This window comes from Canariomyces notabilis (genome assembly GCF_033297395.1).
Source record: "Canariomyces notabilis strain CBS 508.74 unplaced genomic scaffold N656scaffold_10, whole genome shotgun sequence".
Classification (NCBI taxonomy): Eukaryota; Fungi; Ascomycota; class Sordariomycetes; order Sordariales; family Chaetomiaceae; genus Canariomyces; species Canariomyces notabilis.
This window is the reverse complement of record NW_027041832.1, coordinates 513,227-535,773: the sequence shown is the minus strand read 5'-3', so window position 1 is coordinate 535,773 and position 22,547 is coordinate 513,227. Positions and strand designations below refer to the sequence as shown.

The following is a 22,547-nucleotide window of genomic DNA, read 5'->3' as shown; positions in this document are numbered from 1 at the left end:
TATCAAGGCCCCGGACTGTTCACCCACGAATCTCGGATAGCTCCGGGGAATGTGAGCGAAATCCGGATACCGCCGGGTAACCCATCCATCACTCCACCCTTCATTGGGGTCATGCCTGCTGGCTCGGGTTTACACTAGACTCGACTACATAATCCGGGCCGCCGCTTGGCAGGTCGAGACCGAAACAAGGGCACATGGTTCCAGTCGACAACGCTTTTCCACCGCAAGCAACAGGGACGCAAGCGGCCAAGACGGCTGATGCAGAGGAAACAAGGTTTCAGGGTCGCTTTTTGACAGGGAAACTCGCCGATCCAGGGCGCAACCCCAGGCGCTAATTAGCCGGCACTCCACTATCCCCGGACGACGCAACCTCATCAAACGGGAACACCAGTCAACCCCTGGCCGGCCCTGTTTCTGCCGGAAATTCACAGAATGGCCGGCAGCACGGCTGCTATTAGTAGCCCGCTCCCACACCACCGCGACAGCGCAGGCCTCGTAGGTCGTCTACTACGACGCACAACGAGCGCAAAGGAGAGCGCACGGTTCGAGCGTACCATCGCAAACGGCACTGCCGAGACCAAGGAGCCATCACGTCATCCTACAGAGAGACGCATCTCAGCTTGTGGAGCAACACAGCATCCGCTTGAGCCCACTGCAGCTACCACCACGCAGAACCAGGCGCACCACACCCGCAAAGGATCCAGAGGATTAGCAGGAGAAGCAATGGTTGAGACGCAGAGCACAGCGCAGCAACCTCAGCTCAAGAAAAAGGCCAGTTTTCGAGATCGTTTAAAGGTCTGGCCAAAACCCATCCAGAACCCGGAGACGATCCCGGAAGTGCCAAGGCCAAAATTCGTTTACGAGCCCACGCATGCAGCATCCGACTTCTCGCGGCTAGCCATCTCGCCAAAGAGCGCGACACGGCAGCAAACAGAGGAGCCAAGCCAGTCCGCCCGCCCAGTGCGGTCTTCGGGCGAGAATGGAGTGCGCCGCAACTCCCAGAATGGCAGCCAGCAGGGGTCAGGGCAAGGCTTACGGCGGGAGGAACCGACAAGGAGAAGCTCGCGCGTCGGAATGAAGCTAAACCCGCGCACGCTGGTTGAAGACCCTTTCCAAGCCTCGCAAGAGGCCGTGCTCGCACCAGTCAACAGCACACCAGTCGCATGGGATTTGCGAGTGTCAGGGGAAATATCGGCCGGGAGGGAAGACGAATCCGCTCAGCAACAACCAACAGCACCGTTGACCGATTATGAACTCTTTATCGCCCGCGCCGAAGCTGAGGAACGCGCGCGCCGCGAGCAAATCCTGCGCAGCATCTCACAACACTCCGCCGCCGCCGCAGCCCTAAGCCCCAAACCCAACCACGTCAAACCGGACCCGCACAAGCAGTACTACACGTCAACGTCGATCCCATCGGATACGGTCGGCCCGGGCAGCTCACACCACCACCACCAGCGAAACAACAGCACCGGCAACAGCCGAAGCAAAGGCAGCACCGGCAACAGGTACATGCTCAGCAGCAGCAGGGGAAATGACGAGCAGCGACCGGCGTTCCGCAAGGGCCATGTGCAGCGCGCGAGCTGGGCGCCGAGCTACACGACGGGCGGCAGCGAGGCAGAGAAGGTGCTGGTGCGGACCGAAGAGCGGGTCACGGTTCCCCGTCAGCCCGGGCCTTCTCCAAGTCAGGCTCAGGCTGGGTATGGGGTTGACGGGCAGCCGCAACCGCAGAGAATGCTGCGCAGGCAGGCTAGTCTCACGCAGAGGATTGCGAATTACATACGGCCGGCGAAGGGTGTGGGAACGAGAGCAGGAAGGGTTGGGCATATTGGGACACTGGTTGAGTAGCATCAACGGGTGCCTTGATGGTGGTGATCGGTTATGACTTTTGATGATGGGTTTGTGTTGGCCGGCCGGCGAATGGAGATAGCGGTGTCGGTCACGGTTTTGTTGATCTTGTATGCGGATACCCAGGAACATGAGGCAGGCAGCGTGGAGATGAAATTAGGGAACTAGTAGCATCAGAGCTCGTCAGCAGAAACAATGAACAATTCGATCCCGAAATCGTCTTGATGAAAGTCCTCGAGTTGAGTCTGAAGAATCGGCCCGAAAAAGAAATTGGGATGACGCGCCTTCTGCCCCAGATTGACGGACCCGGGGAACTGGGGTGCAGCGCATCGCTAGGATAAACTGGGTCGTATAAAAAGCATAACACCATTACAAACGGGATCAAAGCGCGCGGGAAAGAAGTTGTTCCGCAGATTGGAATAGTAATCTCGTAGAGCAAACTGACGTGCATCATCCAGAGAAAACACTCGACCTGAGATTTGCGACATCGCGCACAGCACACTGTTTTGCCTAGCGCAGACACTAGACCACGATCCATGTTGCTTGACAACAGGACAGGACCTATCGCATAATCAGCAGGTAGTATTACGGCCGCCATGGCCCCGCGTGGAATCGGCGCCCTGCCACTCGAGCTGCTGGTCTTTGTCATCGAAAACCTCGACAGCGTGCGGGACATATCTGCACTAACGCGGACGAATCGCCGAATTTACAGCGCCTCGAACCCACTCCTCTACAGGTACGCGGCCCGCCACGGCGATGCGCGCCCGCTGGCCTGGGCCGCGACCCGCAACCTGGTTGGCACGCTGCGCATGGCGCTTGCTGCGGGCGCCGACCCCGACCACGAATTCCTCGACGCCCTGCCCCGGGAGACGTGGGAGAAGGAAACCGCCGCGGCCCGGGATGGTGCAAATCCCGGCACCGCGACGCCGACTGGTGATGGCGCCGTCAACAATTTCAAGGACGCCCCCGACGACCACATGTGGGACGTGGATACTGATCGCGGATGGACCGATTCCGCGTCCGACGTCAAGTGGTCTTCGGAAGCCGACAGGAGCGACATCGACCACGCGAGCAGTCCCCATACCGCGCAATCGCTGACCATTTCCACGTCGGACTACTCCTCCGCTCATCATCCCCTGAGCAGCTCCGACGGGGACTACGACATGTTCTCAGAAGAAGCCGAGCCCAGCCAGCCCAAACCCCGTATGATCCTCCGACGGTACCGGGCAATGCACCTCGCGGCACGAGACGGACACGACGCCATCGTCTCGCTGCTGGCCGACTACGGCGCGTCGCTCGACGTGCCGTCACAAAACCTGTGCGACTGCGTCCCCCTCTACGGCCTGCTCAACGCCACCGAACAGCCTGAAGACCTCCCCCCGCTGAAATGGTCGCCCCTGCACCACGCGCTGTGTCACGCCCGCCCTGAAACCGCCAAACTCTTACTCTCGCGCGGAGCGTCGTACATGATGGTGCCCGAGTCCGTCTTCAGTTCCAGTTTGGAACGGGAACACGGCCGGGGGCTGACGGCGCTACACTACGCGGCCGGCATGGGCTTAACCGACGTAGTGCGATATCTGGTTGACAACAAAATCCAAACCGAGATCGACGCCCAGGACGAGTGGACCACGACGCCGTTTTACTATGCCTACGCCAACCGCCACTGGGAGTCGACTGTCCCCTTACTGCTCGAGCTGGGCGCGAATGTGGAGTGCGAGATCAAAATGTACATTCCCTACACGGCCATCACCCCGTTAGGCGAGGCCTGCCGGCTGGGGGATTTTGAGGAGGCTGATCGGCTGATCGATCTCGGCGGGGACGTCAAGCGCGGGTTTATTGCGCTCACGAACGGGGGGTGTCTTACGCCACTGCATATGTGTTGTATGCGCTCGGCTCAGCCCGTGGCGGGGGCCAGACCGCGCAAGAGGGCGGTGCTGAGCGAGGAGGAGTTTGGGATTGCCCGGATGCGGACGATCGAGAAGCTGATTGCTCATGGTGCGCAGATTGATGCGAGGGATTGCTTTGGAAGTACGCCGCTGATGGCGGCCGTGCAGGCGTGTAATGTGCCCGCGCTTAGAGCACTTCTCAAGGCTGGTGCAGAGTTGAAGGAGCACGACACGGCCAGTCGGACCGCGCTGATGCAGGAGATACGGGCTGCGCAGAGCCTGCCTGTAGCCGCGTTCTCTTCGCACGAGACATAGTTCCTACAGAGTGTGTCTGATAAAGGGTATCTAATCGAACTGGATTCGATAATGCCGTTCCCACCTTCTGTTCTCGTCTCTGCCATCCCTACCATCCTTGTTATTATCCCTGCGACATCACCACCTTCGTCCCCTTCCTCTGCCCCCTCTCCCGCCCCCTCCCATCTGCTGCTCATACCCACCATACCCCTGTCCCTGATTCCCACTAAACCCGCCCGCAAACCCCTGGCCCTGCCCAGCTTGTGCCCCCGCCGCGCCGGCACCCGCGTTCTGCATTCCGCCATACATAGCCGCCATAGCCGCCATATCCATCTGGGCCGGATCCGTGCCATTGGCAATCATCTGCTGCAGCATAGCCTGCATTTCAGGCGGCAAGCCCTCCATGCCGGGGAAGGCCGCGACGGGCGGGGCACCGGCGGCGGCCGCGGGAACAGCCGAGGCAGCGGCGCCACCGGCAGCAGCACCGGCTGGCGTCGGAGCCCCCGGCGGGGGCATCATGCCGCCCATCATCATCATGTTGGACATCTCCTCCATCAGCCTCTTGTTGTTCTGGGCGATGGCTTCCTGGTCGTATTCCGCCCGTAAAGCCTCCTGCTTCTGGGCGTAGAGTGCCCAAGTGAATTCGTCGAAGCCGTAGTTGAAGTAGTCGGACAGGTCGGTGCCGGGTTTGCGCCAGGGTTTGTCATTGTCTGGTAGGTCTGGAAGGGAGGTTAGTTCGTGTGTATGAGAGCGAAGAGAAGAACTGATGGAGCCAAGAGATAACTTGCCCTTGTCAATGTCAACTTGGGTGATGGGCTTGCCGCTGGGCTTGTGGACGGGGATGGCGTTGACGTCGACTGTGGAGTTTGATACGGGCGGGTACTCTTGCCGCGGCTCTTCACGTTTGATCGGGGCTGGTTTGACGGCCGTCTCGTTTGTGGTAGAGCGCTGAGGAATGTTTCTGATCTCGCTGTATCGCGGTTGTCTTTTGCAGGAAACGGTCAGCGGGCTGATCACAGCGACTGCCATCTAGCAGGGCTCACATTGAAGGAGGGGGCTTTGAGCCGTCCTTTCTCTCGGTGATGATGTCGATATCCTGGCGTTGTCAGACCAATGGAGACTGGGAAAGGAATTTCGTGGGAAATATACCGAATCATCATCTTCGTCCATCTCCCCGCCCTCGTCCTCCTCCTCGCCTTCTTCTAGCTCCTCGTTTGCTTCGCTCTTTGTTGCAGCGGCGGGCGGCGCGGTTTGTGCTGGTTGTGCTGGTTGCGCAGCCGGGGCTTCGGGCTCTTCCGGCGCGTAGAAATCCTCGTCATCGTCAATATCCATGGCGGCGTTGTACGTGCCAAACTTAAAGTTTCAGTCGAGCAGTCGTTGGTAGAGTCCAGGAAGGTGAAGCTTCGAAGTGTGCCACAAAGGATTCAAGGAAGTGGCAGCTTCACGTTGCAGAGCCAACTTGGCAGGCGGTCAGCTCCACACGAACCAATTACCTAGCGCCTTGGCTCAAAGCAAAGTGGGGTGGGTAGGTGCTTAGCGCGCTGCAGGGGGTCTGAGCTGCATGTGCTCGTGGGGCAGAAAACAATCGAGGTTGCAATCCAAAACATCTTTAATCGCCAAGTCGCGCGCTGCAACAACCACGGCGCCCTCCGCAATTTACATTCCAGTCGCTGAATCCTGCTCTCCCTAGCCCTAGAGTGCTCAAACCATGTCTCTCGCACGGTCGGCTAGTGGCCCCGGCGGGCTCAGCATCAACACAGGCTCCGCGAATCTCTTGTGAGTGATCATCTGGTGTCGCGCGGAGACTCGCAGCTTCGAAGTCCGACTGATTTGTCTCGCACAGTGGTTCCAGTACGAGCCAACCGCCGGCCGGTGGGGGACTCTTCGGTACTGCTGCAACCTCCCAGCCGGCGCAATCGGGTTTGTTCGGCACGGCATCCTCGCAGCCCCAGCAGAGCGGCGGCCTGTTCGGCTCGGCAACCACACAAACACCCGCGTCGCAACCACAACAAACCGGTGGCCTGTTTGGTCAAGCCTCGACGAGCCAACCTCAGCAGACGGGCGGACTCTTTGGTTCGTCGACGACGGGGCAACAACAACAAGCACCGCAAGCGACGGGAGGAGGGCTGTTTGGGGGCAGCACAGCAACACAACCGACGCAGTCTGGGGGCTTATTTGGGACAACGACCCAGACACAGCCGGCACAGGGTGGGGGGCTGTTTGGCGCCTCGACCGCGCAGCAACAACAACAACCGACCGGAGGGCTTTTCGGCGGCTCGACAGCAAATACCGGCGGCATGTTTGGTAAACCGGCAACGACAGCCGGCGGCGGCCTCTTTGGCCAGACTGCAAAACCCCAGACAGGTGGCTTGTTGTACGTTTCTCAATCGCCTTCTGCCCGTGCGACCAACTACTAACCTCTCCCAGCGGCCAATCTCAGCAGCAGAGCCAAACGTCCGGGTTGACCATGGGCCAATCAGTCAACCAGCAGCAGCAGGTCGTTCCCGGCGTGCGCATCGATCTGAGCAACATCCGGTCTACAACGCGGTTTAACGACCTGCAGGAGACATTGCAGCAAGAGATTGCCATGATCGACGAGGCCATCCAAAAGTGCATCCAGGACCGGGACGCCGTCGACGCCTTCCTCCCAAAGCACGCCGAGCAGCTCTCGGCCATTCCATCTGACGTCAGCTTCGTGAGCCGCAAATCTGAGGGCGCGCACAACGCCCTGTCGAGCGACGTCGTGGCCATCAACCAGCTGCGCGAGCTGGTCAAGACGGACGCCGACAACGCGCGCCTGTCGTTCAAGGCCATCGACAACCTCAAGCTGCCCGTGCAGTACCACCAGGCCGGGCTGTGGTCGACCAGGGGTGGGCAGGCCGCGTCTGCTGCGGCGGGGTCCGCCGAGGAAGCCCAGAGCAACACGGATTTGATCTCCTTCTTTTCCAAGACGGCGGATGAGATGGACGAGATGATGCGGAAGTTTGAGAAGAATCTGGGGGAGATCGAGGTGCACCTGCACGGCGTCCAGAGCAACATGCTCGAGCAGCTGCAGCGGGCAGCGGCCCAGTCCAAGGTGGCCACCCAGGGCGGCGCGGATGAGCGTATCATCGAGCTGGCGACGGTGCTGCGGGATTTTGAGGAGAGCATCCTCAAGGTTGCTGGTGCCGTGGGTGGTGTCAAGGAGGGGGTTACGGGCCTCCAGCTCAGGGACTTTATGAGCCACAGCGGTTAACTTTACAGTACCCAGCATTGCGAGCCGTGAACCTAGGAGTACCCGGCAACACCATGGGTAGCATGTAATATTCATTCGCATAACGCTATGCCCGGTCAAATCCGTGGTAGTGGTATCTCAGACTTGCGCTGTCCTTAACCGTCACATCTAACCGTAACCCGCCTTTGCGCCGGAAATGCAACCCATATTAACATCAACCTAGAAGTAATCCCCCCCATCATCCCCCCCTTCATCATAATCATCATCATCCTGGTTCCCATCAAAGTACGCCTCCGCATTGTAATCATCCCCGGACTCGTCCTCATACAAATCATCCTCCTCCACATTCCCATCCTCATTCTCCACATCCCAATCATCCTCGTCCTCCCCAGACAGCAGCGCATCATCGTCACCCTCGCCGCCCTTCTCCACCGAACTAAGCAGCTGCAGCGCCTTATCCAGATTCGCGGCCCCACCACCACCGTCGGCGACATCCGACCGTTGCAGCCCATCAGGCAGGAACAGTTCCTCGGCCGTCTTGTACGAGGTGATATTGGACAGCCCCAGTGTTTTGGGCCCCATCTTCCGCCTTTTATTAGCCTGCCCGGTACTCGGCTCGTCCTCGCCGTCCAGCGTCGGGTGGAGTTCGGGCGGGAAGAACTCTTTCGCAAACGGCCGTGAGGCTAAGTCCGGCAGGGTGCGAGGCACGATCTGGAACCGGTGCGAGTAGGTAGGCACCGCGGTGAACGGGTCGATGGTGGCCTTGGTGGTCTGGCCGTAGCGCTTGTTGAGCTGGTCCTGGCCGTACGTGCGGCCCGAGTTGGAAGTGGAAGTGGCGGTTTGCGTCCAGGTGCGGGCTTGCGTGTAGAGCGGGCTGTCGTGGCATTGTTCGCGGAAGAGGAGGAAGTAGGAGACTTGCTTTTCTTCTTTTTTGGAGAGGGTCGGGGGTTGAGGGACGTTGTAGGGCTTGCGGGAGGGGGTTAGTTAAAGGGATGGCAAAAGTCTGGGTAATGAGAGGCTTACTGGGAAGAGCTCAGAGGGCTTGCCGTCGAGGACAATGTCCGAGTCCATTGTCCAGGGAACGCTGTTCTGGGCTACGCTTCGCCTCCCGTTTGTTGTCGCGCCGCCGCGCCCCCGCCCGCGGCCTCCCCGCCCGCCCCGTCCTCCGCGGCCAGACATGGTTGATTTGGGTTGCTAGCGATACAGGGTTGTCACCTCATGGGGAGCGCGGGTTGTTTGATTCGCGCCGAAATCTCGTCCCTGATGGACGTTTTTGGCTTAGGTAGTGTGGTGTTTCTAGTGGGGTCGATAACATCGAAATTCGAAAATTGCCTGTATCGGGGCTAAGCATGTGATTCTTGATTCACGTGACCTTATAATTGACCCTTCGTGCCCCACCTGGATTCTCTGGGAGTTGGAGTGAAGAGTTTCAAGACGCAACTCGGCATATATCTCTACCGAGCTCCAGGTAACGATCCTTCCCTCTGCCTGTCAAGTCCGTGGTCTACTTTGTGTATACTCCCCTTGAAACTACCTTGCTGCATAGGATGCGGATCGTGCATGATGATTCCAAATTTCCAATCATCCAAATGTCGGACAAGAGCAGAGAGCAGCACATCACTTGCCGACAATGCTAGGGCGTCGCGTATGCTAGTTTATGCTACCTTACTGTGACGGCTATATTGGCGACTACAACTTCGACAATGGGCTGTATCCAGTTATTGCGCGTCTCTGGGCTTTCCACACTTCGCCGCCGATCACTTACAAGCTCAACACAGCAGTAGGTCGAAGTCGTCCAGCAGACAGTGGAATCAACCGCGTCGCCCGTTCCAGCTTCGTGCATGCACTTTAAATGTGAACCGGCCTAATTGGTGACTCTTGGATGGGGCGGGCTCGGTTCGTTCCCGTCATATTGCGAGATAGATTAACCATGGGCCGGCAATTTGGGTTATCTTGAGAGCATCTCATGGCGATTTAACAGGTGAATGCCGATATCTACCTTGGATGCTCCTCAACGGCGGTTTGAAGCCTGGATGTTTCAACCGCAGCATTGAAAGCAAGTCAAACTGGCGCATCATGCTCCCCTTACTCGTCCTGTCAAGCCTCCTCGGGGCCGTCGCCTCGCCAGCGATGGCGGTAGACAGTTGCACGACACTCCCAAGCTGGACCGTCTCGGACTTCAAGAGCAATAGCACCGATACTGTCGGCGCGGGCGGGTCGGCATCCTTCACGCTGACCAACAACCTCACCGGCACAAGCGACGAGCTGAGCTGCAATCTTCAAGTCAACTACCGCTGCATCATTTCCGGCACGCCGAGTGACAAGAACTTGACCGTCCATGTGGCAGTTCGGGCGGGATCGCTGACGTTTTTGCTTGACGAGGTGGTGGAGTGTCCTGGGAGGGAAACGTAAGTTTAGGTTAGACTCTGACAGGGCAGAGGAGCTCACGAACTGGATACACAGACCGCTTCACATAATCGGGACTGGCGACCTTCAGTTGGACTGCGATGGTGTTGGCATCGTTGGGGGCAGAGTCGTGTGCTCGCTGAAGGCGGGAAAGGACACCATCCAGGGGGAAGCTGTCGAACTGGCACCTGAGAGCAGTGAAAGGTGACCCCAATGTCCCAACTTTGGCTTGGTCCGATATATGAGCTAGGAATGAAAACCAGTTCACTTGCGCCTTGGTAAGGTATTGGTCACTTTGCTGCGTGTTGTCTCCCGACGGAGTGGCAGTCGAGTGTAACGGCCTAACCTCACCTGGCATGACCCTAACCCTCGTACTGCCTCCGCCGCTGACCCCGCCGACACGCCCCTCGTTCACTGCCTACACTGCCAGCCCCACCTTGACCTCGTCTGCGCATACCTTCACAACTGCTTCGACTAGTGACGCTGACTGCTGGCTACCTAACTCATCTTCGCTCATCTAAATCACATCCTCTCGAACCCAATCTCATCCATCTGACTGCTTCTTTTCTGCTCTCTTTCGGACTTTCCCTCAACCAGCAGCATGGACACGGCGCCAATCACGGGCCTGGACGAGTTGGACAAACACCTTGATGACCTCGTCCAGGATCCCACCCTGCCACTGATCCCAAAACTCTTTGACGATGTAGAGCTTCAACTGACAGGTAAGGCGCTCACCAGTACCTTCCCGCAGCATCAGACTAACCCCCACACAGAAAGCAACATCCCGCCATTGATACCCCGATTCCTCCCAAGACTCACCATCATCCTCAAGCAATACGCGCAGGACCCCGCCATCCTCGCCAGCTTAACCATCAAGCTCCTCGGCCCGGTCTCATTCACCCAGGTCCTCCAGCTCGCCTCGCAAGATTCCCTCATCCAAGCCCTCGACTCCCCCGCGCCAGCCGCCAACCTCCTCGCCATGACCGTCCTGCACAAAGCGGCAGCCAACCCCGCCGACGTCGCCATCCTCTCTCTCATGATGCCTCTAATAGGCGCATTCATCCGCCGGTGGCTCGCCGCACCGCAAGTCGAGGTGGGCCAGAAAGGCGGCAAAGTCCTTGGCGACCTGCTCGACATTGACTGCGAACTGCCCCCGCCACTACCACCAGCCTCAGGACCAGGTGGCGACACTGACCTCGTGCTGCGCAAAACCCCCGGCCACGGCAAGCTCTGGCACCTGCTGTTTAACGAACCAGCCATGTACCGCCTGCTGCTCGACCTCTGCGCGGGCCGCCACCCCGACACGGCCGGCAACGCGCATCAACTGTCGCTCGCCCAGGGCCGGCTGCTCCGGATCCTGCCGCGGCTTGCCGCACTTGACTTTCGCGCCGTCAGCCAGTCGCAGATCACCGCGCCCATGGTTGTGCATCTGACAAACGGCCACAGCCAAGATCAAGACAACAGCGACTCAGTTCCTTCCGGCCCCGACCCGCACCCGCGACCGGGCGAGGGCCTGCTACAATTCGCCGCTCTGCGCATGGTGCAGCGGGAAGATCTGCTGATGCACCTTAGCCTGGTTGACTTTTTCGAGACATTTGTCGGGCTCATGCGGGTGACGGAACACACCGCGCTGAAGCTCGAGACGATAAGGGGATTGCTGAGCAAGGCGACGGCCGGGGACGAGGTGCTCAGGGATGCCCTGCTGAGTCTGCCCGATCGGGCGGTGGAGGAGGAGGCGGACGGGTTGAGGGCGTGGTTGAGCGAGGTCATGCCCGGGGAGGCGGTTCGGTTGGCTATGCGGTGAGAGGGTGTGGGTGGGGATGTGTGATGAAGGATGCTCCGACTATACCGTATGGTTGATATGGCTTCCCACTTAGCTTGATCCCTACCTGGCAGCGCGTGCAGTTGTAACCGGTCCTACTCACACTCCTACCTTCTCCCGCGGCAGCCGGACGAAGTGGCACGTGCCGTCAGTCATGGCACGTCAGCGGTGAAGCCTAGGGTAGCGTTGCGGACAACAAAGGTACAGCGACATTGCCATCTGGATTCCCGGGACCACCAAAATGCAGCACCGCGTACTGCGCTGAGTGTCAAGCGTCGGGGAAAAGACAAAAAGCAACTTGAATTCCCCGGCTCTGGCCGGGTCAAAGCACGGGCAGATGCAAACTCCGCCATGAAAACAATATAGCAAACAGAAAGTAATAATAGTAGTACACATACGCTTCGCAATTGACCCTTGCCTCTAGCCACACCGTGGACCCGTATCTATCAAAAAGTAACCAAAAAGTTTTGAACCCCACCCCCTAAGCCTTGCCCATGACCCGGCTCGAAGGATCCCCACTCAAGCTATCCATGCTTCTTGACGGACGTGGCCCAGCGCCCCCAGGATCCGCAGCGGAGAGCATACTCTCCCTCCTCCCATTGCTCCCACCGGCCATGCTCTCGATGCCAAGCCCGACCTCCCCAACCCGCCTCAGAACCAGCAACAGCGCCGTCCTGAGCTCCACACCCAAATCCTTACCCAGCAGCTCCGTGACCAGCGGGTAAAACGTCGGAATGTGCGCGGCAAATGCCTCCCTGTGGAACGCAGCATACCCCTCCAGGACATCAACCACAACAGGCCGCCAGGCGACCATGTTCCTGTGTTGGCTCTCTTCGTCGAGCGCGATATATCCCCGTATGATATCCTGGCACAGCGGGACGAGCGCGCTCTCGACGTCGGCCTTGCTGCCCTGGCGCTCGGGCGACGTGTCGCCGAACATGCGGAAGAGGATGGCCACGTACGTGGCGGCGCTGCCGGATTCTTGTTTGAGTAGATTGGGTGGCTGCTTCATGAACCCTTCGCGCCACAGGCGCATGCGAAGGTCCTTGTCGGCGTTGAAGCGCTTGGCGAAGAGGAAGGATTTTTTGAGGAGCGCCATTAGCCGGAGGAGTTCTGAGGATGGGATTTGCGCGTAGACGGCGTCGTTGCTAAAGAGTTCGTTGACTGTCTCGATCATGAGCAGCTGCAGCACGCACCGGCTGATGATGCGGTTGAAGAAGCGCCGCCGGGCGGCTGTGACGACAACGGGTTGTTGCTGCAGCGGGTTGCTGGGCTTAAACTCCTCCAGCTGCGGTGTGGCTTGCGATTGCGGCGTTGCTGCCATCGCCGGGGGATTGGCGCTGGCGGGCACCCTGGGACTTTCGGCATCGCTGCCGTTGGCCTGAGGCCGTGGCGACTCAGTTGCTGGCGTGTGCCCGTTAGCATCTGTGCCGTTGATCTTGAGCGACTTCTCGTCGACTGGTGGGGTCTCGGAGGTCGGGCTGAGAGCGGCGCCAAGCTCCAAACCGTTGGGTGGCGGGGAAAGCGAGGCGGTCGAGTTGATGGTCGTGGCGGAAAACAGCTGGTACGCCGTGGTCCTCTCGAAAAGCTCACAGAACGCGCCCACAATCTTGGCCCAGTGCTCGGGCGTGAACTTTGTAACGTTCTGCAGGATGAGCTGCTGCAGGCAGTTGTTGCCTATCCGGGCAATCGTGTCGTTTTCCTGGCAGATGCACAAGGCGAGAAGCTCGAGGAACCTGTCAAGCATGTACTCGAGGGCGTCAAAGTAGTGCGTAAAGAGCGTAATCATGTTGCGTAGCGCCTGGATCATGGTGGTGGACAGCCAAACCGAAAGCTCCTCGTGGTTGAGCGCGTTGGTCATCTCTGGCCTCGAGCGGAGCACCATGAAGATGGGATACAGCTGCTGCCTCCACAGAATATCCCAGAATTCGGACGGAAAACCGCCTCCGTACCGCAGGAGAGCCTCAAAAAAGTAGTTGAGCGCGTTGGAGCGCACTTCGAGATCCTCCCCCGTCATGAGGACATCATGGAACGCAAACAGCACCGGGAACCAAAAGCCTTCCTCCACCGATGTGCGTGTCTGTCGGACGGGGGACCCGGGTCGCGGCTCGGCCTGCTTCCCAGCGGACTTTGAGAGTGGACACTCCGGGGTCTTAAGCATAGTGGGGATGACAGACTTGAGCGTTTCCATGGCCTGCAGGCTCTTCTTTTGGAACCGCATGTTCTTGGAGAACTCGGTGAGACAGACAATGAGGTCGGTAAAGGCGCCCTGCGAAATGACGACGCCAAACCGTGTCTTGTACACCTGGGTGACGTTCTCGTACGCCAAATTGACGATGCTCTCGTAAGGTTCTCTCGCCGCAACCGTAAAAACGCCGAACATGGTCCTCCAGCCGGACCGGATGTTTTCGCCCCTGGCCTGGATCATCTGGATGAGGCAGCGGAGGATCATGTCCTTGACCGTGACGTTGGCCGAGTTGGACATGACGTGCTCAAACGGCTTAAGGAAGTCCTTCTGGAATTTGAAGCCTGCCAGCTCCTCAATCTCCATGAAGCGCATTGAAAGCTGGCGCAGCGAGTCGAGCGCAAAGAAGACGATGGCCGTGTTGGCGTGACAGCCGACCCTGTTGAAGTGCTCTCCGAGCACGTCCCAGATGTGGCTCCACTCGAACCGAACACGCGTCATGTTGTAGTAGCTGATCTCGACAATCTTCTGGAGACTGTACGTGCGGGGTGAATCGTTCGAACCCGAGACTTTGATCTCGTCCCAGCTGACTTCTGTCAGCGCCCGGGCGAAGTGAATGATTGCGTCTCTCGACAGGTTGGCCGTGTTTGTGAATATCCTGTCGACGCTCTTGATCACCTCGTCCGATCTGCTCTCGAGTGCGATTTCCAGCGACACGCCCTGCGGCCCGGTGGCTGCCCGCGGCCGGCTCTTTCGGGCTGAAGATGTGGATTTGCGGGAATCGGTCGTGTCTGTTCGCTGCGGCGCGGGCACAAACCGGGCCTTGGAGACGTCGGGCACGGCGCTCTCATCCACGCCGCCGGAGATCAGTTGCAGTCGGTCCAGCTGGCTGATGCAAAGTAGCACATCCTTCCACGACTGCTTCAAGTGGTTGCCCTCCGTCTGGGCAAGATCCAGGATCACCTTTAGCGCCTCGACATTCTTGGCTTGCATCTCCCGGGGGTTGTTGAGGTTGGCGGTGTTCTTCAAGGCCGAAATAAATGCCTCTCGTGGAGTGGCGAGATCGAAGACACAGGCGATCTTGGTGGCCAGCTTCATGCCCTCCAAGCACAGCTTGTTGACTTCCAAGTTATGTGTCTTCTGGGTCAAACTCGACAGGGCCGAAAAGAATGACATCCACGTCACGTCAAACATTGGCCCCACGTGCTTGAACGATGTTGCCGGGATGAACTTGGTGCCCGCCTTGGTGGCATTCCTCCGCTGGCTTCGATACAAATCCCGGAAAAGCTGTTCTGACCGCAAAGAGATCTCCTCGGACTGCTGGACATAGGCTTCCCGTTGCAAATCACGCCCGACGTTGGAGAAGGCCTGCCCGAGCCCTGCAGCAAGGCCCGTCGGCTGCGCAGGGAGCGTCCCGGCGGCTGCGGCAGCTTCCCGTTCACTCTTGAGCACGATTTCGTTGTTGGCGATGTCGTCGTAGATGCCAATCAGATACTCATCCGGAAGATCGGCATTGTCATTGATGCCCCGGTTGTTCTTGATGAAGTCTGCCTTGGTCATCCGCTTCGCGATCTTGCTGCTGTGCAGATCCGTGTTGAGCATGATGACGGAATAGGCGAGTACATATGGGGTGTCGGCGTTGGCGAAGGCGTTGGGGTTCAGGGTCACGTAGCGGTTGGCAAACTTGAGCATGAAGCGGTCAATCTTTTGCGCCTCGCCCGGCAGGCGGAACGCCTGGAGGAATTCGCGCAGGGCATCCACGAAGCGCTTCTTGCTGAAATCCATCAAATCCACGAAGGCGTGCATAATGTCGATATTCCTCTGGTCGCCCTCTCCAAGGAATTCGCCTATCTGAGCCTTGTCCAGCCGCTCCTCGCGCAGAAGAAAGCGGGCAATATCCTGCGGCTTGTCGCTGGGGATGAAGCCTTCCTTGACAAGAAGCTTGATGCCGTGCTTTGGCTTGAAGTTAAAGACCTTGATCGCATTGGTGAGAGCCGTCTTCCTCGCCTTTTCCCTCTCCAGCTGGTCCGGGTCGTCATCAATGACCGGGGTGGACGGGGGTAGAGGCGTCTCCATCCGCGACGCGGTCTCGCTCGCCGTGGGGTCGATAGAGTCTCGCAAATCGTCGCTGGAGGCTCTCCGCTCAACCTCCCCTCCCGTGCCGTTGACCTCGGGCCGCCCAGGCTGCGACCAGTGCACAAGCGACCTCAGTGTCTCCACAAGCGAGTCGATCGCCACGCGCTTCATGACATACTCCTTGGGTATCTCGCCATCCGCCTCGTGGTGTGTCGCAATCAGAGCAACCGACAACGGCGGCGGCAGCACGCTTTTGATCTGCCACTCGCCCCCCATCGCAAACTTGCAGTGGCCATCCTCGTACTGCTGTTCTTGGGCAGGTGTTACCGGTATGGAAGCGGTTGCGAATCTGGACAAATCCTCTACAATCTTCTGGAAAATGTTGTCAACGTTCTGGTCGCAATCGTAGTTGAGGTATGTTTCCACCAGGGCGCGCGGGTCCTCGCATAGCCTTTTGAGGATCCCCACAAACGTGAGCTTTTGCGACAAGGGGGCATTCCTCCGAGCGAGGAGCGCGAGGTAGATCTCGTTCAGAAAGACCTCGATTTCTTTCTGTAGCTCGGTCAGCAGGGTCGTGAGAGTCGCTGGATGCTCCACAAACCTTGAAAGACGCCCTCATGTACTTGAGCATGAGCCAGAATATCTCGCAGCAAATGTCAAATACCCTGTCTACCGAACTAGCGCCGTTTCGAGTGATGCTCAAACAAAGATAGTACTTGATAGCTTGAAGAAAGTTTGTGGGCTCATTGTTCTTGGTGTTCGTAATCGTACATAACGGCGACGTGAAGACGGTGATGTGGTTGTTGAGTAGCGTGTGGACAAGGTGTAGTGAGATCAGCTTTGAGCGCATGGCTTGGCCTCGAAGGTCGTAAAGCTGGTCTGGCGGCAGAACTTTTGTTGAGAGGTTGCAAAATGAGCGGAAAACGAGATAGGCATCCCGGATATAGGCCTCATCCTCGGCATCCAGTGACTCGGGGGTTTCCTCCTGCGCGCCCTCCCCGAGGCTCTGCTCCGACACGGACCTCGCTGCCTTCTTCATTGGCTTTACCCGACTCACCATGGTTGGGCCATCACCCATGTGAGAATCGTCGAAGCTCTTTCGGTGCTCCAAGTCCTTCAGCGTAAGCTTGACGCCGGCGTCGGCAGCCGGTTCGGATGGGGTTGCTTCTGCCTCGGCTTCGTTGCTCTCGTCGCTCTCCGCCTTGCCTGCCTGGGAATCCTGGTCGTCGTGCTGGTCGACAGACAGGTTGCTCCGGCTCGGTTTTAGCTTGTCCAGATTTGCCCGGGCCTCCTTCATATGCAGTCGTGTCTTGACCCTCTCGAAGACGGTGCCGACCATCTGCGTCAGCGTCCCTTGTGCCACTTGTTGATTCGCCGTGCTGCGGGAGAGCAGGAAAATATTGTACACTTGTCGCACCGCCTTCAACAGGCCCGCGCCGTGTACTATGATCTTGTCGTTCAGCACTGCGGCGAGCAGCGACTTGACGATTTGGAGCTGGATCTCGACCAGCGTTGTCTCTCCCTGGAAGCAGTCACAGATGGTGTCGATGGCCCGTTCAATGAGGGGGGCTTGGTCGGCGGACCCATCCTGGCTCGGGGCTGGGGAGGACGGCGCGGAAAAGTACGAGTACGAGATGAGCTTTCCGATGCAGTCGAGGGCGGTCGTCGCGAGGGGGATGGTGCCTGATTTCGTAGCGAGTTGCAGCGGGGCGAAGACGATTTCGGGGTCGGGCAGCTGTTGGTCGTTTTCTTTGATGACGGTGAGCGCCTTCTCGGCCAACTCGGCGAGCTGCTTGTTCCTGCCGGCATGCGCAGCAATGGTGTCCAGCGAGGACACGACGAACTTGAGGGAGCTCATGGCGCGCCGGCGTACCTCTTGGGACTGATGGCCACCCGCGAGAGCCGGCTAGCGCATGGAGACAGATAATTTCACGAGGCTGCCGAGGACCAAGGGGGAAATATCTCGGCGGAATTTGGCTGCTATTCTTTGTGATGGGCTCTTTTGTCTGGTATCGAGGGTCGTCGTCAGACAGGGGCACTGTCTCGTTGGGTTGATTCGGCAGAAGTCGGCAACAGGCGACGGGCCGTTGACAGGAGCATCGAAAGAGCAACTGAAAAAGGCCAATGCTATTCGTGCGGTAAATTGCGTGCAGAACTACAATATCTCGCCGTTGTCGGTCCTCGATATGCACGATGATCAGGGGACTATAGGAGCTAGCATCGAAGATGACAGCAAACCTTCAGCGCTGCATGTCCTACAATGATGTGGGACCTGCGTGACGCGGCGTCGCCAGCTGTAAAGCACTTGGTTCAGGCCGCCTTCCGCGACAGTTTCTGGAAATGGCCCAAGTAGCGACGACCCACTCCATCGCCGGTCAAATGCCAGCCGCGTTCATCAGTCTCCACTCGCTGCCTTTAACTTATGAAGAAGCTCGCGTCGTTTTGGACATAAACGGAACAAAGTGAACATCACACGAAGTGATGATTTTCTTATTATCAACCTCGATTTGAATTGCCTACACTTTTGCTGCTGGAATCCGTATGTATTTTAAGTTACGTTACAGTATCTGAACCCTGTACGGAGTATTTACGCTCGTTCGTGAATCCGGTGGTCTGTGCCTTCCATGCCAAGCCTGGCCTGTCACTTCGGGTGAGGCAAGCTAAAGCTCCCCAACGAGTTGAACCCGGGCACGTAAAAAAAAACTGGTCCCCAACCGCATCACCAGCATCAACGCTCCGATCTCCGGCTGCCACCTTCAATCCCCCATCTCTGCACCCGCTCCCTTCAATTGACCTTCGGCGCGGCTGCGAGGTCCTGCTAGAGCCTGCCCGACTGTCCTTATCGACGCTTCGGGACCGTTCCTTCCTCTGCTCGCATCCCACCGCATCCTGTTAAACCCTCACTCGGCCGCCATGCTCGTCGCAGCCCTCCGGAGGCAAGCCCTCCAACATGCCAGACTCACACGCATTGCCATGCCGAGTCTAACAAGATGGTACGCTTCCTACCCGCCACACACCGTCGTCAAGATGCCGGCGCTGTCGCCGACAATGACGGCGGGCAATATCGGCGCGTGGCAGAAGAAGCCCGGCGACTCCATCTCGCCGGGCGAGGTGCTTGTGGAGATTGAGACAGACAAGGCCCAAATGGACTTTGAGTTTCAAGAAGAAGGCGTTCTCGCAAAGGTGCTGAAGGAGACTGGCGAGAAGGACGTCGCAGTTGGCAATGTAAGAATGCGCCGAACTTCCCACCCGGCAAATGTGGTAATAATGGCTAACGGTACTTCCCGCCCGCAGCCGATTTGCGTCTTGGTCGAGGAAGGAACCGATATCAGCGCCTTTGAGAACTTCACCCTCCAGGATGCCGGCGGTGAAGCCGCGGCTCCCGCTGCCCCGAAGGAAGCCAAGTCCGAACCCGAGCCGGCTCCCGCCCCGGCACCCACCCCTGCTCCCGAGCCCGAAGATACCGGCTCTAGCGGAAAGCTCGAGACCGCCCTTGACCGTGAACCCAACATCTCTGCCGCCGCCAAAAGATTAGCCCTCGAAAAGGGCGTGCCTCTGAAGAGCCTCAAGGGTACCGGCCCGGGCGGCAAGATCACCGAGGAAGATGTTAAGAAGGCGGCATCTGCTCCCGCCACCGTGGCTGCTGCTGTCCCCGGCGCGGCCTACGAGGACATTCCTATCAGCAGCATGCGCAAGACCATCGCCTCCCGCCTCAAGGAGTCTGTATCCGAGAATCCTCACTACTTCGTCTCTTCTACTCTCTCGGTGTCGAAGCTACTGAAGCTGCGCCAGGCTCTCAACAGCTCCGCCGAGGGGAAATACAAGCTCTCGGTCAACGACTTTTTGATCAAGGCCATGGCCGTGGCATCCAAAAAGGTGCCCGCGGTCAACAGCTCGTGGCGCGACGGCGTGATCCGCCAGTTCAACACGGTCGATGTCTCTGTCGCCGTGGCGACCCCTAACGGTCTCATCACGCCGATTGTCAAGGGCGTCGAGGGCAAGGGCCTTGAGAGCATTTCGGCCGCCGTCAAGGAGCTCGCCAAGAAGGCCCGCGAGAACAAGCTCAAGCCCGAGGAGTACCAGGGCGGCACCATCAGCATATCCAACATGGGCATGAACCCGGCCGTTGAGCGCTTCACTGCCGTCATCAACCCTCCGCAGGCGGCAATCCTGGCAGTGGGAAGTACTAAGAAGGTGGCCGTCCCCGTCGAGAACGAGGATGGCACTACAGGCGTCGAATGGGATGAGCAGATCGTCGTGACCGGCAGCTTTGACCACAAGGTCGTTGACGGCGCGGTCGGCGCCGAGTGGATGCGGGAGTTCAAGAAGGTCGTCGAGAACCCCCTCGAGCTTCTCCTCTAAATAAAATGCATGGTGGAGTCTAGCGAGGTTTGAGGGGGCGAAATCCGGTATAGACAGGTATTTGAAGACGGGGAACATGAGGCGTATCCTGGTAGGAGGTCACTGACTTGGGGCTACTGGGAGCACGCGCTCTCTGGCTCTAGTGAGGCGCTATTGACGCAAGACCTGCAACCTGGTGTATGATTAACCAAGGGCATGCTACGTCTCGGTGCTCGCGGCACAGGCTTCTTTTTTGTCATCACTCTGTACATTTGGACGAGATATGCAGGGTTATTTAATCGACCATGGAGTTTCAACTGTATCGATGGTGTGTTGAGAGCTGGCACGAGGCGATTGCTAACGTCTTACCACTGGCGACTGCTGCTACATCTTCATCCTGTTCTGGGCTCTCCAGCGAGGCCCGTTGATACTGCTGTGGTTGACAGAAGGAGTTGTCAGCTAATCATGGTGATTACAGGAGTTCTGAGGTGAGGATAGACCTCAGGAGCGTCTGCGCTTTACCCAGATATTGCAGAGATTGCGTGGATAAGGTGCTACTGCGGTAAGATCTACCGTCTCTCCAGGTCAACTCAGAATCACACGTGGCTGGAAACATCCATGCCATCCATACCCGTTGATTGCCTGATTGCTCGGGGTGCCGCATATCATGTCAGACAATCGGACCCGTCGGAGTGAAGTGGGGAAGAGTTTACTGGGCAGATGCACATGTTCCTCGCGGCGGTTTTATCTCCGAAGATCCGGTTCGAGTTAAGCACGCTCATGGTCCGCAATGATTGATGCCGAGCAGGAGATTCTCTCACACCGTGGAAGCATATCATCGTTCGTATCAGAATAAAGTGATCTCAATACATAGACGTTTGCTTTCGGGCAGGTCTTTGGCACGTTTTGTGTCACCCAACGGAAGTCGGACAATTTCCTGATTGAGCAACCTTGCACACAGGGACGAGTCGGATTCCGCGTCCGGATCCCACATAGCTTCCAGTGGGGAAGTTTGCTTAAAGCCGGTCCCGTCAGGTCAGGCCTGACAGGTTTGCGAGGGCTACAAGTATATTTGCTGAGCCGTTCTACAGCGTTAGATAGAGCGGTACTGATTTCGACCTCGAGTTATGTTCGGCAGTGATCGGAAGATTTGTAAGTGTTGTAGGAAAAGGTGCTTACCTTAGGTTGTTAAGCGGCAGTGTTGGATTGTCGGGCCAATTGTTAACGGCCGGGCGCTCGCACTCCTCTCCAGAACTCAGGGTCCTCGGCTTGTGGGGGACGGACTTGCCGAATGTTACTCGGTCGATTTTTGAGAATATCCGAAGGAGAGAATTGTGTCAACGGCAATTGCCGTGTCCAGCAGAATGTAGAGGGCAGTCATCAAAAAGAAGTTTAACTTCAGTAATTGTAATGCCTTTCCTTGGCTCTTGAAGAGTGAAGACGAATTGCTTGCAATATACGGATACACAGCGACCCTCGGAGATGACGAAGCCTAGAAAAAGCCCTGTCATCTCGGGACCTCCTCGGGTTCACACGTCGTTGTTCCCGTCTCACCCAGCCGGCCGGCGGCGGAGATAATGGACCCGCTGACGCTGGCAGCCTTGGCACCATCTTACGTTACGTTAGCACCCGAAAAGACAGACGCCGGCTGAGGTAACGTTCGTTAGTGCCAGGGGCGCTGATGGCGGTTGCCCTCGTTCTGGTTGGCTAGCCGCTGGAACGGCAGCTCGCGGCTCCCCAATCAAAAGGGGCATTGGCCGGACTGAATTTGTTCCTGCTGACGGTGCGATTAGGGATCTTGTGTTGATGCTTCACCAAGGGGATCGGAATTGGAAACATTGCCTTCATGTTTGCACAGCATCCCTTAGACAATCAAGACCCGGAATTTTCTACCCGACGTTAGCCCCGAAGAGGCAAAGCGTCGGTGATTAGCAGGACCAACCCCCGCATTCCGTCCGAGATGCCGATCTGAAGCTTGTGGGCACTGGGCACTGTGGGCAGTGGCTCTGGGCAGGTGCAGCCAAGTCAACCTAAGCACACTTCTCCAAACCCACGACACTTTTGGCTCCGAATATTCGTACCTTCATCTTACCTTACTTGCCGACTGCCACTGGTTTGCACGAAGACGAAGGTCGGTTTGCCCGGCCCGTCTTTTTGTGCGTTGCTGCTGCTGCTGCTCTGTTGCTTCTCATTTCTGCAGCAGACGCAGTGTCACAGGCCGGAGCGCTGAACGACGCGACTTCACCGCAGTCTTCGTGTGGCCCTATCCTCGAGTTCCATCACCCTATCCCGATACTTTCGGTTTGCCCGGCCCGTCTTTTTGTGCGTTGCTGCTGCTGCTGCTCTGTTGCTTCTCATTTCTGCAGCAGACGCAGTGTCACAGGCCGGAGCGCTGAACGACGCGACTTCACCGCAGTCTTCGTGTGGCCCTATCCTCGAGTTCCATCACCCTATCCCGATACTTGCCCCGGCTCCGTA

At 58.1% G+C, this 22,547-nt stretch overlaps 10 protein-coding genes across 10 annotated transcripts; 7 read left to right on the top strand and 3 right to left on the bottom strand.

Annotated features, from left to right (window-relative positions):
- Positions 1-723: 723 nt before the first annotated feature.
- N656DRAFT_709060 (uncharacterized protein) lies at positions 724-1,845 on the top strand (the record flags this gene model as incomplete). The annotated part of the gene is made up of 1 exon (XM_064811562.1): positions 724-1,845. One exon carries the CDS (start codon positions 724-726, stop codon positions 1,843-1,845), a length of 1,122 nt encoding a protein of 373 aa, XP_064670414.1.
- Positions 1,846-2,240: 395 nt separating this feature from the next.
- N656DRAFT_779070 (ankyrin) lies at positions 2,241-4,095 on the top strand. Its single transcript, XM_064815124.1, has one exon. It carries the CDS (start codon positions 2,442-2,444, stop codon positions 4,044-4,046), a length of 1,605 nt encoding a protein of 534 aa, XP_064670413.1. The 5' UTR covers positions 2,241-2,441; the 3' UTR covers positions 4,047-4,095.
- A 68-nt stretch (positions 4,096-4,163) lies between these two features.
- On the bottom strand, positions 4,164-5,320 carry N656DRAFT_829105 (Fip1-domain-containing protein; the record flags this gene model as incomplete). The annotated part of the gene is made up of 4 exons (XM_064818570.1): positions 5,175-5,320; positions 5,069-5,121; positions 4,814-5,010; positions 4,164-4,744 (listed from the first exon to the last, which is right to left on the bottom strand). The coding sequence occupies exons 1-4, from the start codon at positions 5,193-5,195 to the stop codon at positions 4,164-4,166; spliced, it is 852 nt and encodes a 283-aa protein (XP_064670412.1). The 5' UTR covers positions 5,196-5,320.
- A 378-nt stretch (positions 5,321-5,698) lies between these two features.
- On the top strand, positions 5,699-7,442 carry N656DRAFT_731314 (uncharacterized protein). The gene is made up of 3 exons (XM_064812642.1): positions 5,699-5,801; positions 5,869-6,399; positions 6,453-7,442. The coding sequence occupies exons 1-3, from the start codon at positions 5,734-5,736 to the stop codon at positions 7,258-7,260; spliced, it is 1,407 nt and encodes a 468-aa protein (XP_064670411.1). The 5' UTR covers positions 5,699-5,733; the 3' UTR covers positions 7,261-7,442.
- N656DRAFT_731312 (uncharacterized protein) lies at positions 7,253-8,578 on the bottom strand. Its single transcript, XM_064812641.1, has 2 exons — positions 8,263-8,578; positions 7,253-8,205 (listed from the first exon to the last, which is right to left on the bottom strand). Exons 1-2 carry the CDS (start codon positions 8,416-8,418, stop codon positions 7,459-7,461), a joined length of 903 nt encoding a protein of 300 aa, XP_064670410.1. The 5' UTR covers positions 8,419-8,578; the 3' UTR covers positions 7,253-7,458.
- A 737-nt stretch (positions 8,579-9,315) lies between these two features.
- On the top strand, positions 9,316-9,853 carry N656DRAFT_798024 (uncharacterized protein; the record flags this gene model as incomplete). The annotated part of the gene is made up of 2 exons (XM_064817709.1): positions 9,316-9,647; positions 9,703-9,853. The coding sequence occupies 2 exons, from the start codon at positions 9,316-9,318 to the stop codon at positions 9,851-9,853; spliced, it is 483 nt and encodes a 160-aa protein (XP_064670409.1).
- A 66-nt stretch (positions 9,854-9,919) lies between these two features.
- Positions 9,920-10,214, top strand: N656DRAFT_78416 (uncharacterized protein). The gene has a single exon (XM_064816104.1). The coding sequence runs from the start codon at positions 10,002-10,004 to the stop codon at positions 10,164-10,166; it is 165 nt and encodes a 54-aa protein (XP_064670408.1). The 5' UTR covers positions 9,920-10,001; the 3' UTR covers positions 10,167-10,214.
- Positions 10,215-10,242: 28 nt separating this feature from the next.
- Positions 10,243-11,863, top strand: N656DRAFT_829102 (uncharacterized protein). Its single transcript, XM_064818569.1, has 2 exons — positions 10,243-10,367; positions 10,419-11,863. Exons 1-2 carry the CDS (start codon positions 10,247-10,249, stop codon positions 11,447-11,449), a joined length of 1,152 nt encoding a protein of 383 aa, XP_064670407.1. The 5' UTR covers positions 10,243-10,246; the 3' UTR covers positions 11,450-11,863.
- An 85-nt stretch (positions 11,864-11,948) lies between these two features.
- On the bottom strand, positions 11,949-17,586 carry N656DRAFT_845024 (Sec7-domain-containing protein; the record flags this gene model as incomplete). The annotated part of the gene is made up of 2 exons (XM_064819175.1): positions 11,949-16,280; positions 16,330-17,586. The coding sequence occupies 2 exons, from the start codon at positions 17,584-17,586 to the stop codon at positions 11,949-11,951; spliced, it is 5,589 nt and encodes a 1,862-aa protein (XP_064670406.1).
- A 1,055-nt stretch (positions 17,587-18,641) lies between these two features.
- On the top strand, positions 18,642-20,090 carry N656DRAFT_798021 (pyruvate dehydrogenase; the record flags this gene model as incomplete). The annotated part of the gene is made up of 2 exons (XM_064817708.1): positions 18,642-18,953; positions 19,023-20,090. The coding sequence occupies 2 exons, from the start codon at positions 18,642-18,644 to the stop codon at positions 20,088-20,090; spliced, it is 1,380 nt and encodes a 459-aa protein (XP_064670405.1).
- Between the last annotated feature and the right edge of the window lie 2,457 nt (positions 20,091-22,547).

Coding starts and splice junctions, on each gene's coding strand:
- N656DRAFT_779070 (XM_064815124.1), top strand. CDS start 2,442: ATGGCCCCGCGTGGAATCGGCGCCCTGCCACTCGAGCTGCTGGTCTTT.
- N656DRAFT_731314 (XM_064812642.1), top strand. CDS start 5,734: ATGTCTCTCGCACGGTCGGCTAGTGGCCCCGGCGGGCTCAGCATCAAC. Junction 5,802..5,868: donor ACAGGCTCCGCGAATCTCTT/GTGAGTGATCAT, acceptor TGTCTCGCACAG/TGGTTCCAGTACGAGCCAAC. Junction 6,400..6,452: donor CCCCAGACAGGTGGCTTGTT/GTACGTTTCTCA, acceptor AACCTCTCCCAG/CGGCCAATCTCAGCAGCAGA.
- N656DRAFT_731312 (XM_064812641.1), bottom strand. CDS start 8,418: ATGTCTGGCCGCGGAGGACGGGGCGGGCGGGGAGGCCGCGGGCGGGGG. Junction 8,206..8,262: donor AGCCCTCTGAGCTCTTCCCA/GTAAGCCTCTCA, acceptor CCCTCCCGCAAG/CCCTACAACGTCCCTCAACC.
- N656DRAFT_78416 (XM_064816104.1), top strand. CDS start 10,002: ATGACCCTAACCCTCGTACTGCCTCCGCCGCTGACCCCGCCGACACGC.
- N656DRAFT_829102 (XM_064818569.1), top strand. CDS start 10,247: ATGGACACGGCGCCAATCACGGGCCTGGACGAGTTGGACAAACACCTT. Junction 10,368..10,418: donor TGTAGAGCTTCAACTGACAG/GTAAGGCGCTCA, acceptor ACCCCCACACAG/AAAGCAACATCCCGCCATTG.